This window comes from Stigmatopora argus, chromosome 18 (genome assembly GCF_051989625.1).
Source record: "Stigmatopora argus isolate UIUO_Sarg chromosome 18, RoL_Sarg_1.0, whole genome shotgun sequence".
Taxonomy (NCBI): Eukaryota; Metazoa; Chordata; class Actinopteri; order Syngnathiformes; family Syngnathidae; genus Stigmatopora; species Stigmatopora argus.
Window position 1 is genome coordinate 9,809,474 of NC_135404.1, and position 17,167 is coordinate 9,826,640.

The window sequence follows — 17,167 nt, forward strand, 5'->3', positions numbered from 1 at the left end:
TGTAATATTCCGTATTTACTGCTGAAAAGCATTTGGAAAACAACAACAACAAAAAACATTTACTCAATTGCGTACAATCTAGTGAAAGGAATATGATGTGTGTTTTTCTTAGATATTTCTTATTTATCTTGTGGAAAATTCCGAGAGTCCACTATTTCTCGCTGACCGCTGTGCCAGCGGCTCAGCTCATTTGTCAGCAGTAAGTGAGGCCCAAGGCGGGGGGTGATTGCCGATCGGGGGGGGTAGTGTCACCGCTCAGATACAGATGATGTGCACAACTTCACCTCACAGATGGATGAGGGATCGTTTCTTTGCAGAAACAATTGACGCCCACTCTACAAAGTGAACACCCTCCAAAAGATTTTATTGAGTGGCACTCTGTAGCTCCTAAATGGGCCCAGAGAGACCAGCACACAGCGCAAAGTGCATTTATTAGCTGTCATGCAATCATCGTCCAAACTTTGTCTTGAGGGCCGCCTTCAGAAAACTCAGAGGATGCATGAGCCAACACGAAATCCTTCCACTTTCATTTGTTCAATAGAGGATGTTAATTGAGTCCTAACGATTGAGTTTTCAGAATGCATTTTTCAGTGTTGACTCGTTGGTTTCCATTTAAAGCAAAATATGTCCAAATTCATTTTGATTGGGAGGGCTGGCAGCGATCAATGGCAGTAATAGTTTGGACACCCCGGTAAAAGATACATTTCCAAATACAGATTAATACACACATACTTTATGATTGTTTAACCTGTTAATATGTATTCTCAAATAGGCATTCTTCAACTTCTCGCATTTAGGAATTGTCAAGTCAACTATGGAGAAGATATGTCTGCCCCCCCTCCAGACCAACAGGGGGCAGAAAAAACCCAATCAAACTCACTTCCTGCCAGAGGTCATAGGTCATAGGACCAGTATATAAATTCAGTAGTCCAGCCTTGAAAGACAAGACAGGCAACAACAGGAAGCAGAAATTCCCTTCAGACCCGATCACACGCAACTGGTAGGATCAAAAATAAGTACCATTTAGATGCCAGTTGATTGATGCTTAGTTTGTTTTCTCACAACCGTAAGTTGCATTCTTTGTGCTTTCCTTTCACTTGAATGAAGTCACATGCTTGCTTCCTTCTGTCCACCTTTTTAAGGTTTTCAACCTAATCCTTTCAGCAACAGTAATTCTTTCCTATCACCCAAAACCTCAATAAAATTGTAAACTGGAAGGATTTGAGTTGTTCTTGTGAGAAGATCGGGGCCCCTTTTCAAGTTTGGGGCAAAATCTGAAGAAAGTAGAGAAGAACTTGACAGGAATAAAAACATTTGATTGGTGTTTGGACATTATATAAGTCTGTGTGGTCTTTGCACCATAAGGTGAGACACCCCCCTTTCTCTAGAGGTCCAAAGCAACAGCAATAGCACAACCTACTGTTGAAAATAACATAACACAAATATTTGGTGTTAGTGATTCAGAAAGACTTCCTTTTGGACACAATTGAAGGAAGGGAGTAACTCATTAAACGGTCACTGTATTTTAAAAGGAAAGTTTAGACATATTTTTAATGTTCCCAGCAAACAGCGATGTAACAGCTTGACAGGCCTTTCATTAATCATCATGAAAGTATTTTCATCTATTAAATTATGAATTGCTTTTCATTCAGTCTACATGATTGTGATGCAAACTGAACTAAATAGAAATGCAATTTTGAACATTTCATTTGGGGACAATTAATTGGATGTATAGCTTACTTTCGCTTACGATCAAACTCAAGTGGTTTCACCATTTTTGGAAAGAAAACTGTATCCATGAGCATTCATCACAGCAAGAGAACATGAAAAGATAGCATTGAAGGAAAATCCTCACATCACATAGGATTTTTTCCCTTGCTGAAGACGCTTCAGTGCACGGATTTGCTTTTCTTTAATCATATTCTGCTTTAGTCTTATCTGTGAAACACATCCTGCTCCTATGGGATGTTATAAATCATATGCTCAGCTCTATAATGCGTGTATAATGCTCAAAGTGTGTTCTGCTGACTCTGGTGATTTGCGGCAGGCCTTCAGAATTCCTTTGGGAGACGAACACATTGGGTTAGCATTGTGGCGCGACCTTTACTCTGCACCAATTTTCAGCAGATGCCTCTCTAGACCTCTGTAGATCATTTATAATATTATTGTGACGATGCCTTAACTATGCCGTCTGCCACCATTGCACTTTTCCTTGTTGGAAGTTAGAACCTTTCCACGTATGTTGCCATTGACCGCGGTAGTTGTCATTGAATGATGCATTTTTAGTGGCACTAACGATAGACGTCGAATCCACCACCGTCAAAATGGCTCGGACGTCTATTGCCGTCAGTGAGTTAACAAATGCAATAACATTAAAGCAGTTACAACAGCATATTTTTTAAAAAATCTCTTTCCATAGTTTTATTCTTTGTAAGTAGTCCTCCATATTCACTGTGTTGTCTGTTTATTTTTGGAGCAAATTTAGTTCATCTATCAAAGTCAATGGGAGACAGTGTTTTAACTCTGTCTCATTTCATTTTAAATGAAATTTAACATTTCTATCTGATTAAAAGTGAACCCACAAATAGAGTAGTGCTTTGAGACCGGGTGCTGTACCAATTTAATCCATAGGATGGTAGTAAAGGATAGAAATATTGAGAAGGCAACTTCTAAAAAACTCTGGATTGGAATGCCACAGTTTGCAAATTAAACATTGTAACAGTATAAATAATCTCCTTTTAAAAGACAATAAAAATGTATAATGCAATACGAAATGAACTGCAAGGGCGATCATTATAAGTCTACTCTAATTCGCAGTTCTAGTTTATCATGTTTTTGTTTGTGAGTAGTTTCATAGTAAACGATATGTCTCAAATTCAGTAACTATATATGCCTATATAAGATGTAACATGTGGTCAACTTACAGTTCAACCCTGACACACACACACGCGCACGCACACTTAAAGTGAGTTCTCCTCTAATAGACAGGAAATGATGTCAGCCCTCTGTCTCCAAGGAGATGGAGGCAGTTGCTAAGATACTGTGACACTGGGGTTTTTCCTCACTGTTTTTCTCACCCTGTCGTATACTGGAGCCAAAAAAATGTATACTTTTTTTTGCACACAGTGATGAGGGGGTTCGAAGTGACGGACTTGTGTGTGTATACGGGTCCCGTCCTTCCTGCCAAAACTGCTTCACAGTGTGAGCCGCACCTCTGTGGTGCTATCAGCATGCCACATATGTCTCGGCGCGCTGGCATGTCTCTGCCAAATCCTCGTCACCCTCCCTCTCCCGTTTCTCTCCTGTGGCTCCCGACACGGCATTAAGAGTTGATGGGGGTTTGTGCCTTGTCCTCTGCATGGAGGGATGACAATTCCCTCCTCTGTGCGCCCCGTGTACCGATGACACGAACACTACAGTCATAATGTTTGTTTATATGGCGCAAATGCATGTCCTTTCCTCGCACAGACCCTCAAGGGTGCCTGCAAATACACGAGCCGTACATACATAAGGGGGGGATATCAGATTCAATGTGCAATGACACTGTGAGGACACGGAGTGGTAAGCAGAGTGGGGTGGTGGTGGTGGTGGTGGGGGGTTGTGGAGGACAGAGGACTTGGCATGGGCAGCGTGGAGGCATTTTAAATGGTGTGGTGGGCGGGGGGTTGGAAGGCAAAAGGATGTACAGAGAGGAGAGTGGGCGCTGAAAGACGGCCAGGTTGGGATGCAGACCGGATTGCGAGCCGAGATTTAGGCAGAAAAGGGAAAAAAAGGAGGAAAGAGAGGGAACAAGGGAAAGGAGGAATATCCTCTGCACCGCTGTGTGACTGGAAATTTAATAGAGAGAGAGAGAGAGAAAGAGAGAGAGTGAAAGGGGGATGGGTAGACGAGGAGGGGGGAAGAGGCAAAAAGGCACAGAGACCTCATTGCTGTGCAGCTTTCAGCAAAAAGCCGGCGCTTGTGAACAATGCTCACTACGGCATTCACAGGGAGGGGAAGTGCAAGTGGGAGGGGGAGGCATATCTTGGGGGTCTTTCAGAAGCATAACCGGCCTTTTGCGTCCTTTGACCTTTTAGTGCGGGCCGGGACAGAACGAAGATGAGCTAACTCCGAGCTGACAGTGAAGAGGGCAGTCACAAGACAAAAGTGATAAGAGGGGACACTTGGAATGTGCAGGGGCCAATTCGGCGCACGCGCAAGCACACGCATGCACGCGCACGATGCTTTGTGATGGAGATTTGATGTGCTCGCCAAGACCTGCATAGGCAATGTCGGCAGAATAAGTATTTGTCAAAGTGCTTTTCATTTAAAAGGCTACTCCATCAAATTCAACGTCGTGGATTTAAAATGTCCACACACCCTAGGTCAAATGGTAGCTGTTTTTGTGCGATAACTTTTTCAACCATTAATGGGACACAATCCTACTGTTTATAAGATCCTAGATTAAAAAGAAACATTGAATTAAAGTTTTATTGATTTCGGATTTCAATTTGTTGTGTACTTCATATTTTATGGCGCTCCTATATTTATATGAGTTCACAGCCATTATGTCTCTCCAAACAACACCTAAATTGTGATGTGGGCCACTACAAAAAAGAAAGCCACACATGATCAAAGGCATATTTAATGAATTTCAATGGAATAAATGCACTTAATCATCAAATTTCTTCATTTTGGCTTAATCCTGACGCCATCTTCAAAGTCTTTCTAATTCCCTCCATTTGTTACGCATTATTCTAGAACGGAAAGATTTCATCTTGCCACCCTTGCCCATGGCTGAGACATATGAAGCAATGGGAGATTGTTGTCACTAAGCAGTCAGTTCTTGCCAGAAAGTCTTGCAACTTCTTCAATGTTGCTGTCACTCTCTTAGCAGGATCCCTGTCCAGTTTTCTTCTCGGCTTTTCATCAGTTTGGGAAGGGACACACAGTTCTTAATAATGTCACCATTGTGCCATGTTTTCCTCCACTTGAGAAGCGGTGTCTTCTTTGTGTTACTTGGTATGTTGAATGCTCTTCAAAATTCTTTTGCTTTCCTTCTATGAACGGATTCCTTTGAAGAAGGAAATCCCAGCGATGCTGTGAATCTTTCGGCGAAACATCACTCGTGATGTAAGATGTGACTATGAATACAGTATATCAGGAAAAGAAAACTGGAAAGGCTGACCTTTATTTGGTATAGGAAATATTTTTCACATTTCAAAATAATCAGTCATCTGGACTCAATTGACATGGTTAAAAACATGCAATGAACAATGATAAAAATAACAGCTCCATTTGTCAACTTTACCCAGCATAATAGTGTAAATTGTATTTGATGGGACAATAAATAGACTGTACCCCATTTCCGCAGTAGGTGTTTATTCTAGCTTGATAATTGCTTGATTAAAGAAAATATTAAATGCGGGGGTTATTGCTGATCTTTTTGATCCTTGGGACAAAACAAGAGTTTTTTTTAACTTGAGAAAAGAAGTACCCCAGAGTAAAAAAACAGTCTTCTAAATATTTACTTATGTCCGATAGTGTTTAGTAATTCAAATATTTGAGTCAAAACAACCAACCCTTTCTGGCGCAATTCAATGACCCAAGTGTTTTTTTTATTTGAAATAATTCACTCTTGCTCAGGCATACAAAATCAGTGGTTGGAATAATAAAAATAATAATAATACACCAATGGAATATGTATGACAAATGTCCCATTGTTATATTTAAGTTTTATGTTTCAGGCAAGTCATGACTGTAAGTACTATATTTTATGGATTTATTTTATTACAAAGCCTGAACACATCCCTGTGTACCCTATCCTGATTTATGACTGAAATCTGTGTCAGCATCATGCTCTTTTACAAGACAACTCATGCGGAATAAGTGCTCCAATCTTTCCATGACTGCAGGTGTAGCCACCAGAGTCCCGTCTTAGCTGCTCTTAGTGGGATTCAGAGAAGGCGACATGCGGAATGTGCGTAAAGACAAAAAAAAAAAGAAAAAAAAAACTTGTGCGCAGCCTGCACGCGCGCCTTCTCCAAGGATGACCAGACGCGCGCATGCATCCTCGTCCCCTTCAATTCAGTGTGATCATACTAACATCATTGTCTCCCAGTGGCCTTTTAACTGATTTTCCTCTCTCCCTTTCAAGCCTCCTTCCCTTTTTTTTTTCTTGGTCGAGCCCGTCGGAGTGGATTGTGTCTCTCATCAGCACCGCTTCCACCGCGCAGACCCCCGCGTTGTTGCATTGGCGCTGCGGAATAGCCAACGAGACGAACAAGAAAAGGGCAGCTCTCAGCCCGGGAGACAAGCCAATCCATTTTGGTGAAAAGGGGGGAGGGGGGAAGACAGACAAGCCACCGCTGATGGGGTTGTCGAAGGAAAACATCGACGCTAGACGCCGCAACGCTGAGGTAAGTGCATGTTGGTGCAGGTGTGTACATTGGAAGAGGAGGATGAAATGGCCGGCGTGGTGATTCCATTTGATCCGATGAAGATGGTGCTTAGATGCCCCGACAATTTACGCGGAATGAATAATTAATCGGTGTCAAAAGGAAACGATCACGTAAAACCGGCCGGCATTGAGGAAAACGCAAATGCATTATGTAAGTATATTTTGTTGCCTTTGGAGAAACGGTGGAGGGGGTGTGGGGGGGGATGTGGGTGCAGTTGTCATTAAGTGTGAACGGGTGCAAGCCATTTTGTAATGCAGCATGTGCAGAATTAGGCCTTTTCAGAATTTCAATTGCGTTCTGGAGGAAGGTGCGCCGTATAGTCCGCGCAGCTGCATAGATGAATAAGGCCATTCTGTTGGATTGTGGTGCATATCATGCAAAAAAGGAGGCGCTGGGCATCAGTCCGTTCAATGTATTTATGAATGAATCATATTTTTTTTTCCTGGTGATTGGATGGGAATGTTTGGCATGAAGCAGCATTTCTTTTTTTCTTCTTTTTTTTGCGGAGCTCCTCCGATTCCCACGTCCTGAATCAATCTCGTGTTGTCATAGTTACAGTAGATGAAGTTGGCCCCGGTGCACCTGCGTCGCTTTGTGTTTATGCACAGCGTCTACTCGTCGGGCCCAGCGTGGATCGGGCAACCATTCGGTAGAGAAACCCTTCGTCTTTTGGAACCCCCCCTTCCCGAAAACAACGTTTTTTTTCCGCCTCTTCGTAAATCTTAACGACTTTGTTGTGGAAAGGCTTGATACAATCACACCGTGATTGGTTTGTAGCAATTGGTCAGCAGCTCGCAGCTAATTTGTCTTTTCACGACTGAGCGCTCTCTCAGAGCTGATCGAATAATCAATACTGACATTGTTGCAATCTGCTCTCGACACCGAAGAGCAACAAAGATTAAAAACGGAGAGAAGTGCCCCTTTGAGAATTTGCTTCCGTGGGAACCGGTGAAGTGGCGGAAAAAATAAAATGCAGGCGTGTCAGCAATGTCATGATTCAACCATCAGCCCCCAAAATGAGTCAGGTTAATATTCTTTTACCTGAAGAGCATCATGAGATATACCTAATTTGCATCATATGTTGGAGATTAAATGTTGGAGCCATGTCAAGGCAACAGGCTTTCAGTCAAGGTCTCTCACTCTCTCTCTCCTCTCTCTCTCTCTGACTCTCTCTCCCCCCTCTTTCTACACAGTGAAAGGTTTGTTACCTTGTGTGGTCTTTAACATGTGAATAATGTGTTTTTGCTCCCTCAAGGCTGTGGAAAGAAACCACACACCTACCATAGCCGCTTAAATATCCCTTGTGTGTAGTTGTGCATTGAACGAAAACATTTTAGACTCTTTGTTTTGCCTGGTTTTATGCGAGATGGGGTCATTGATTACGATTTTTTCTGGTAGTTTTAAGTATGGCAAAAATATAATACCATGAATCACTGCTATGTTAAAAATAAGAAAACTGGTTTATTTAGCTAATGATTCGCCTCAAGACTCCATTTTAGGTCGACCTGTAAAGTCATATGTTATGGCAAATACATAAGCAGCTAAAAAGCCAATTACATCTTTATCTGTGTAACAGTTTTGTTGTTGTTGACAGTTGGCGTTTCTATACAATGGGTCCCTGTATGAGGGGATGTGTGAGAAAGTCTGTGGGATGTGTGGAACATTTGACAAGTCTATTTTTAACTAACATACTCCCTCATGAATTTTCTTAATAGCTGCTGTAAGATTTCACATTGATGGTTTTTTTTCCCTCCCCACAGAGACTGATGTTGACCTTGTAGGTATCATCATTCACACCCCCACCTTTTTCCCCTTCTTGTATTTCATGAGGATTAGTGCAGTTTTCCCCCACAAATGTGAATTTTGATTCTGAATAAAAGTATTGATTCTATATGACGTTTAAGTGCAGTGTTATCTAGTTTGGGCAGCAAACGCTCATCAAGCGCCGCTAAATATAATAATATGGAATGGGGCAGTGGACAGTAAAAACACAAGATGGTGAGTGAGCAGGTTGCCACAGCAACCGTGTTTCTAGGAGCCCGTGTGCGGCCGCTGCATAGGGGAAGAGACGCCAAACGCCGCCATTGAAGCCTGCGAAAACCACCGCTTGTTAGAGAGTAAAATATGTGCATCCGTAATGTATAGTCGACATGAGACGCTTACAAGAGGACTGAGATTTCGGGAGTAGTCATGTCTCAAAAACAAGGAGGAGCATTGCCGCTTTATCACGGCAAGGGACATGGCCTGAGCATTTCTAAATTTAGTGAGTCTGCTGATGCTTGCAGGCATTTCTGTTTGCGAAAAAGTGCGCGACACCCTTTCAACCAAGGACACAGTTTTGCTACGGATGCATATCAGCATGGGTCTTGTTCGCAATGTCTTGTTCGGTTCATCACCTTCCGCGCGGGGCCTAATTGTGTGTTGGCTTATTGCACACAACGCATGCGGTCAATAATAATTATAATGTAATTGCCAGTGCTGCATTAGGGTTGCATTTGTTAACTCGTTGGTAGTTGTTGCATTATGATGGATCGGGTGAGGCTCTGCAGTGAGTTAAAGCACAGGGGAAACCTTAAAGAAAAAATCATTTTTCTGCCTGTACTTGTTGAGTTTATATTGAGTGACCAAAAAGACTTTGCCCACACCCCTATTTTTGATGATGACCTATAGATAATGAGTTTAGCATTGAAAAGATGGCAGCTCTTTGATGAGTTGTACTACAGGTCACAGTTTGAAAGCAAATTTCTCACAACTCAAAGCCTGACCTTGCTTGTCTTCAGCAACAGGACGATGTCTTATAGTCATAATTAAATTCCACCCTGGCCATTCTTGCTTGAATGTGTTAGGCTAATATCGCAAAGCTACCGCACTGTGCATAACTTGACCTCTTTTCTTTCTTTTTTTTCTTCCATTTTCTCTCTTCTTCCACCCTCAGCCCCTCCTTCCACAGTGAGAAGAAAAAAACATCCTCCGAGGAGAAGAGCTTCCCAGAGCAAAATCCCTCCCACATATAATTTTATCCCAATAATTGTCACGGGAAAAAAAACAGGACATGCTTTCTTAAAATGACATGCGAGCAAGAACAAGGTGCTTGGTAGTCAAAGAAGCATGAGCAAAGTAAAATAAGAATCTATTAATGCAAGAGTCTTTAATATAACATTACACCCATCTTACTAAATATTTAAGCGGTCTACTTGAAGGAGAAAAACTGCCTAAGTACATAAAATATGAGCTTCAAACTAAGCACTTAAATTTCCCTGTTAGTAGGTGATTTATAACATCATACGGCAGTAGGGGTGGGTCATGACTCAGTTGCCATGCGTGTTGTCATGGTGACCAGCCCCTGTGCCCCTTCCTCCCTCCTCTGGTTGGTCCACCTTTTGTTGTGGTTCCATAACCATGGACCTCAGCTGACAGAGGCAGCACCTCCCTGCCCCGTCCCCTGTAGCTGCTCCAATCAGGCGAGCCGTGTCATCTGCACGAGGAAGACTCTAGATCAAGTCCCAGACAGTATTTCAGAAAACACAAGATACCTCAATCTACAAGAAAACACAATTCAGGTGAGGGCGACGTCGCCATGGTGTTGAGTTCATACGTTTTGACGGGAGGTGCTACAATCATGCCTTCGTGTTTTTCTTTCCACACCAGGTGATCAAGTCTGACACCTTCAAGCACTTGCGGCATCTGGAAATCCTCCAGCTCTCCAAGAACCACATCCGGCAGATCGAGGTGGGAGCGTTCAATGGGCTGCCGAACCTCAACACGCTAGAGCTGTTTGACAACCGTCTCACCGTGGTACCGTCGCAAGCCTTTGAGTACCTCAGCAAGCTAAGGGAACTATGGCTACGAAACAACCCCATCGAGACACTGCCGGCATTCGCCTTTCACCGCGTTCCCTCTTTACGCCGCCTCGATCTCGGGGAACTCAGGAAACTGGATTTCATCTCCGAGGCGGCCTTCGAGGGTCTGTTCAACTTGCGCTTCTTGAATCTCGGCATGTGCGGCTTGAAGGACATACCCAACCTCACCGCCCTCGTGCGGCTGGAGGAATTGGAGTTGTCGGGGAACCAGTTAGGAATAGTCCGGCCCGGGTCGTTCCAGGGCCTCGTGTCACTTCGGAAGCTGTGGCTCATGCACTCCAAGGTGTCGGTCATTGAACGAAACGCTTTCGATGACCTGAAAAACTTGGAAGAGCTCAACCTTTCACACAATTCACTTCATTCACTGCCTCATGACCTCTTCACTCCTCTGCATCAGTTGGAGAGGGTGCATCTCAACCACAACCCGTGGGTTTGCAACTGTGATGTACTGTGGCTCAGCTGGTGGCTTAAAGAAACAGTTCCTAGCAACACCACATGTTGCGCTCGGTGCCACGCGCCACCGGGCCTGAAGGGCAAGTACATCGGAGAACTGGATCAGAGCCATTTCACCTGCTATGCCCCCGTCATCGTGGAGCCGCCCACCGATCTCAACGTTACCGAGGGCATGGCGGCCGAGCTCAAATGCCGCACGGGAACCTCCATGACCTCCGTGAACTGGTTCACTCCGAACGGCACTCTGATGACCCACGGATCGTACCGCGTCAGGATCTCGGTGCTCCATGACGGAACGCTCAATTTCACCAACGTCACCGTGCAAGACACCGGGCAGTACACTTGCATGGTGACAAACTCCGCCGGTAACACAACCGCCACCGCGGTCCTCAATGTATCAGTTTCAGACCCTAGCAACAGCTACAGCTATTTCACCACCGTCACTGTGGAGACGGTCGAAACAGTGGGAGGAGGGGACGATAAGAACTCGGCAAGACAGTACATCAACGAGACCTTGATAGAGTTCCCCAATCCTACTGTTGACCGAGATGGCATCACTATATCGCCCTCTCTCTCGTCTCTTTCCTCACTGTCCCCACGTGCAAACAGAGCCACCGAGAATGCAGTGACTGTGTCCATCATCGATGTAACTAACATTCCGGGCCTAGATGATGTCATGAAAACGACTAAGATTATCATTGGTTGCTTTGTGGCTATTACTTTTATGGCGGCCGTCATGTTGGTGGTCTTCTACAAGCTCCGCAAGCAACATCAGTTGCACAAGCACCATGGCCCGGCCAGAGCCATCGAAATCGTCAACGTGGAGGATGAGATTGGAGCCAGTGCAGGGAGTGGTATCTCAGGCGGGTCCACCATGAATAGCGGTGGCGGAGAAGGAACCCTGAGGATACATCATCCGGAAATAGTGAACCTCCCCAACATTGGCCGTTCTGACACGTTGAACCATTACTACAAGACCCACCATTTCAACAACAACGTGATGGGTCTTAGCGTTGGACCTGATGGAATTGGATCAGGAGGCATACACAAGAACCAGCCAGTCCATGAAATCCCCATCTCCTGTACCCCCATCCCCATCTCGACATCCAATCTGCTCGTGTCCTCAGGAAACGGCACCAACGTTAACCTGAGTTCAATGTCACCACCTCTGCCAATGTCTCTCCCGATGCCTACCATGGGCCTCCATGGATCAATTAAAGGGTTCATGGGCCAGAACCAGAACCCCCAAATGGAGCCTCTTCTCTTTAAGGGAAACTCAAAGGAAAATGTCCAGGAGACTCAGATCTAAAATCATTGCGAGAGAGAGAAGGGATTCATGTTGGGTTTGTGCTCGGATTGATGAGACACTAGAGTGCATTGACTTTACACCAGGAGACAGGATAGACGAGACATGGTGACACACAAAGGCATAGACTTGTCCGTGATGGTGTACTGAGCCAAGGATTACCACAGTGGGCCATTTGTGTTTGTAGTACCGCTTACGGCCTAGGAAATCAAAGAATGGACATTGTGACAATGTAAATCTGTGCCAAAGCAAATGTTTTTTTGCATTTTCGCCAAACTGTGTTGTCAATGGGAGGAGAAAAAAAAAGAAGTCTTTGGGAGTAATCGGCTCCTAAATCATTGTTGGCCTGGAGAGACGGAAGACATGCACACTCGTGCTTACCACGCTGAAGATGGCCGAGATTATGGAGAAATGAAAACCGAGAGATATTTTTCTCGAAGAAAAGAGGCCACACTCGCTCTGAACTGACTCAATAGACTCCCCAGAGGTGACAATAACGTAGGCGTAAATAGATGGACAAAAGGTACAGTGCAGTACAAACTACTGTGAAAAATCCACAAATTATATGAATATATTTTCATTTAAATATGTATCATTGCAAACTCCGACGTAGAGATATTTTGGGGTGGTTGTGTACTCGGGTAGAGTTTGTTTCTAGGTGAATAACGAGGGGGTGGAGACGAGGGAGGTTGGTTATGATACATGTTTTCAGTTTGGCTACTTCTCAGAGAACATAAGGGCTCAATTGCAACACTCATTGTGAATCTTTCAATTGGCTTCAAGTCTATTTAGGTTGTAGTACAGTAAATGCCGATCTCTGTTTGACAAACCTTTGTCTGTTGCTTCAGTAGTAATCATTACAAATTTTTGTGTTCCGAGGGTGTGTTATGTATTTTGTACCAGCCAGCTACTTGGTATTTGAATCGTATCAATTCTGACAATGCCATAATGTTCGAACTAATGTTTCACAAAGAGGGAGCGGTAATTCCCATGCAAAGACCTGTGCGGCTAAAATAAAGTATTGACTTATGTGTGTTATTTCAAGCAAAACCGTAGCCAGGAATTTGATCTGACCTCCTTGCTCATGGGGACTATAATCATGCCATAAACGCCGTCGCAATGACGTTTCGACATCTTTCCGCAGCTGTGCTCGAGAAGGGATCCGACATCCGACCTTGGATGATTAGAATGAATGGAAATGTACAGTATATCAATAATAACAATGTCTGGTTGTACGACAATTGTAAGAACTGCATTTTTACAGTGTAACTTTCATATGTTCGATGCCATTTGCGCTTCTCGCGTTTCAACTATGTATTTCTTTATTTTTGTTAGTTTGATATAATGTGTACAGTTGTCTAGCCATGTATCATTATGTGTGAAATAAATGAATCATATATTGGATTGTGGCAGGTCTATACGGCAACCGGGTTTCAGAAAACCTGATAATTTGTACTAAACCTGGAATGAACGTATGGTTTGTGGTTCTGTCATTAGTCACTGTGCTAATGAAAGGTGTCATCTGCTCTATTAACAAGTTCAGACAGGCTATTAGTCACTCGCCTATATAAAGTATGTCCAATAGACAAAAAAATATTTTCGTGAGAACTAGGTGAGGAGGACGTTTATTTTTGACGGCCTTGGCATTATGGGGAAATTTTTTAGATGTAAAATGTTTGTTGCAATTGAGCATACGTTGGATACGTTTGAAGGCTGGCAGAGAACCATTACAATGCAGGTTAAGGTTCTCAGTTCAGATTTAGGGCCTGTATTTGATTTACATGTAAGACTTTTTTTAAAGTCTTTGTTAAGTGAAAATAAACGTCTTGTAAATTTGACACACTGAAGTTGTTGTTAACTTAGAATGAAGCTTCAAAAACGGCTAGGGATCTGGGACCTAGTCCCAGAGATACTTCTTGAACAAGTAAACATGAGGCTTTATACTGAGCTTTAAAAGCACACCCAATTCGCCTATTTGCCTAATTTGGATATTTCCGTAAATGTGCAAGATGTATCCTTTGGAAACCATTTTTCTTCAATACTCAAGCCAGCAGAACCTATTTCATTTTTTTCTTTTTCTTACTTACAGCTGCGTATCGATTTTATAGCATTGACCACTAGTCATCCTCGGGTAATAACATGAGACGGGTATCTGGCCCCCCCCAAAAAATCATGAGACTTTGTTGTCTGTTATCAAAAGAACGTCTCCCGTGTCAACAAACACCACCTCTCTGTTTTCAATACATAACACTAAATCTGTTCTGTTATGCCCCGCAGTATAATCTCACAAGCAGAGCGATCGATCATGTGAGTCAGGTTGTCTCAAATACGCCAGGGCATATTCTCAAGACTGTCTGCTTTTGGCTGCGCATTCCATTAAACCATTGATGTATATCGCAGTAAACGTGAACCGTGTCCCCGACAGACGCATCTAGCAAAGTGGGATGCACATTTTCAGAATATAAATGAGGGCTAAAGACTTAACATATGGCCGTTCCCTTGATGTGATCCGTTTGCCGTCCCTGTCGTCAGATTTCAAAGAGAATACAAGATAACGTCTCATGTGTGAGCTCGTGGTCGCCAAACGGTTGCCATGGAGCCGATGTTCCTGCCTGAATGTCAGAGAACGGGGCGCTTCGCCTGATGGCCGACTTGCATTCGTAGAAAATAAATGCTTTCACGTAAAAATATAACATTTCCCGGTTATAAAGAGCTCAGGAATTTGGCTGTATAAGCTTATTAAAAGTACAATTGTGTAAGCTATTTTGATGGAATACTCAGAGGTGAGACTGGGATTTAAGAAAATTGTACTTCACTGTAGTATGTATATGGTAGCTCCTCTCTATGGTTACCATCCATTACCTGCAGAAACATCTGGATTATACCAAGGCATCTGTAATGACATGGACTGTTGTTGACTAACGGTATAAGGGAGAGAGGAAATTGGCTGACCTTTTTGCTCCCCCCGCATAGTAAGCTACTCTTTCATAAGGAGAGCAGTATCACCCCTAACTTCTGTTCTTAGTTTTAGTTCACTTCATCTCTGACTTTCTCAAAATGTTCTAAAATGTATTATATAGAACCGACTTAGCATAGGCATGAATTAATAAATAAAATTAACCTAAAGTCATCTCTAACAGCAAATCACCCATACTAAATTCATTCATATACTCCAGTGATTTGAGATGATTTAAAAAAAAAAATGGCTCATGACTGCACTCATCTATCAAATCTCTCTTTATAAGAAATAGAAATTACATTAATCTTTTCCAGCCTCCCTCTAAAAAGCTAATTATATTAAACTGTTTTGGTTACCCTATAGTAGAGATAATCCTTTCAAATTGGGATGAACCTCTTTTTTTAACACATGGACACCAATAATCATTCACTTATACATTCATGTTTTGCACTGCTTATCCTCAAAAGGGTTGCGGGGGTGCTGGAGTCTATCCCAGCCAAATGAGGAAATGTAGGGGACAACCTGAGTTGGTTGGCTGCCAATAGCAAATGGCAATAAATATCACAATAAGCAAGGCTCAATTGTTATTTCAGATGAATTATTGCAACTACAATCACAAAAACATAAAGTTTTATCCATTGTGGAAACATGACTCATCTCTTTTATTTTGCAATTCTAGAAAGTGCTACTTTTGGACAAATTGTACAAATGTAGCAGTTAGGATGCTAAATCTTTTTCGACAGTGATGATGGCTGGATGCTGAATAGAAACTGTAAACAGATTTGACTGACTGCTCAACCAAAAAAGAACAACAAAACTTTTATTATAATGGCACGTTTATTGAGGAGCACCAACAGTGTGTTACACTGGTTTCTCAGAAAACATATCCATTCCCAATGAGCTTAGTCTTGACTAATTAAAATCTTTCATCATAAAATAATTGGCAAATCTTTGGATGCAGTTGTTAAAAAAATAATTCAGTATGATGAACAAGAAGAGGCATTTTAATAAATTGATGATGTGGCATATACACAATCACCTCTTACAGGAGGTTTTTCTTCATTTTTAAAATGCGTAATCTTGACTTTCCACTGCAGTGAAACATGTATTTCATGAAACACATTGCTATAAGCCTGTCGTTTCCCTTCGAATTCAATAACTAACGTCCCAGCTGCGCTCTTCTCGAGGGAATCCCTCGGCCCCCGTGGCCCGTCGACAAGCTGCACGGTCTATGGGGAACCTGACACGACGTCAACTCCGCCGTGAAGCTGAGGTGTCAGTCTGTGGGCCGTGTCGGGAGCCGTGAAAATGCCAAAGCCTCTCTCTCGCTGCTTCACACTTCATAGGCAGATAAATAAGTGCAGGGCGGACATATTTGATAGGCCTGTGTGGGCTGCAGCGAGAGCAAACCATCAAATAAAATAATCATAATAATCCTGTGCCTATTTATGAGGGTGATGCACTTTCAGGTCAGTTTTGATTTATTCAGATGGATGAAACAACTATTTAATTCATGGGCTGCCATCGATGGAGATAGATGTCAATACATAGGAAGGAAATGGCAGCCAATGTTTAATTGTGAAGGCTGGCTAGATCAGTCACTATCAAATTTCAACACCAACACACAAAAATCCCCTTTTGGGGCTCACTGATCATCCACTACCCACACAATCAATACCTATTGCCCATAAATTATCGACCTATAACCCAAAAAAGTCAATTTCTGATCATCAATACAAAAATAATAATAATACAAAACAAGGAATTGCTTGGAAACAGGAAATGATAAAGAAAGGACCCAAAATCAGCAGGAAATTGCTAATATCAACTTAAGTGTGACCCAGAAATTCCCTCATGTCTACTACGTATATGAAGTTCATGGGTCTTAAACGATGTGGCATGAAAGCACTGCCACTTCTCCAGAAGTAGCATTTTCTGCAGTAACTTGGAGTCTTCCATTCGAGTGTCTTTGTGATATATATATGCACGAATGCAGAGAGGAGTCCAGTGGCCATGCTGCTCGAGTGGACATGCGTCACTATCTATCCAGTATGTGTCACAAGATTTCACAAGCCTGCAGAGTTTCTCACCACCTCCGGGGATAAAACAATCAGCCTGACCAACAAGGCATGTAACCTCGAGAGTGCGA

The 17,167-nt window shown here is 42.9% G+C and overlaps 1 protein-coding gene across 4 annotated transcripts; it reads left to right on the forward strand.

The window, feature by feature from the left end:
• The first annotated feature begins 869 nt into the window (after nucleotides 1–869).
• Nucleotides 870–13,461, forward strand: lrrc4bb (leucine rich repeat containing 4Bb). 4 transcript variants are annotated; one of them, XM_077625488.1, is made up of 4 exons: nucleotides 907–1,000; nucleotides 6,137–6,398; nucleotides 9,376–10,000; nucleotides 10,089–13,461. In XM_077625488.1, exons 3-4 carry the CDS (start codon nucleotides 9,758–9,760, stop codon nucleotides 12,060–12,062), a joined length of 2,217 nt encoding a protein of 738 aa, XP_077481614.1. In that variant the 5' UTR covers nucleotides 907–1,000; nucleotides 6,137–6,398; nucleotides 9,376–9,757; the 3' UTR covers nucleotides 12,063–13,461. The 4 variants fall into 4 exon arrangements, with proteins under 4 accessions (XP_077481615.1, XP_077481614.1, XP_077481612.1 ...); XM_077625489.1 differs by lacking the exon at nucleotides 6,137–6,398 and having other exon boundaries at nucleotides 870–1,000; XM_077625486.1 differs by lacking the exon at nucleotides 907–1,000 and having other exon boundaries at nucleotides 5,802–6,398.
• Nucleotides 13,462–17,167: the final 3,706 nt, after the last annotated feature.

What these genes read in the sequence shown, in the direction of transcription:
- lrrc4bb (XM_077625489.1), top strand. Translation starts at nt 9,758, where the DNA reads ATGCGTGTTGTCATGGTGACCAGCCCCTGTGCCCCTTCCTCCCTCCTC. An exon ending in TACAAGAAAACACAATTCAG is followed by an intron (nt 10,001 to 10,088) that starts GTGAGGGCGACG and finishes TTTCCACACCAG; the next exon opens with GTGATCAAGTCTGACACCTT.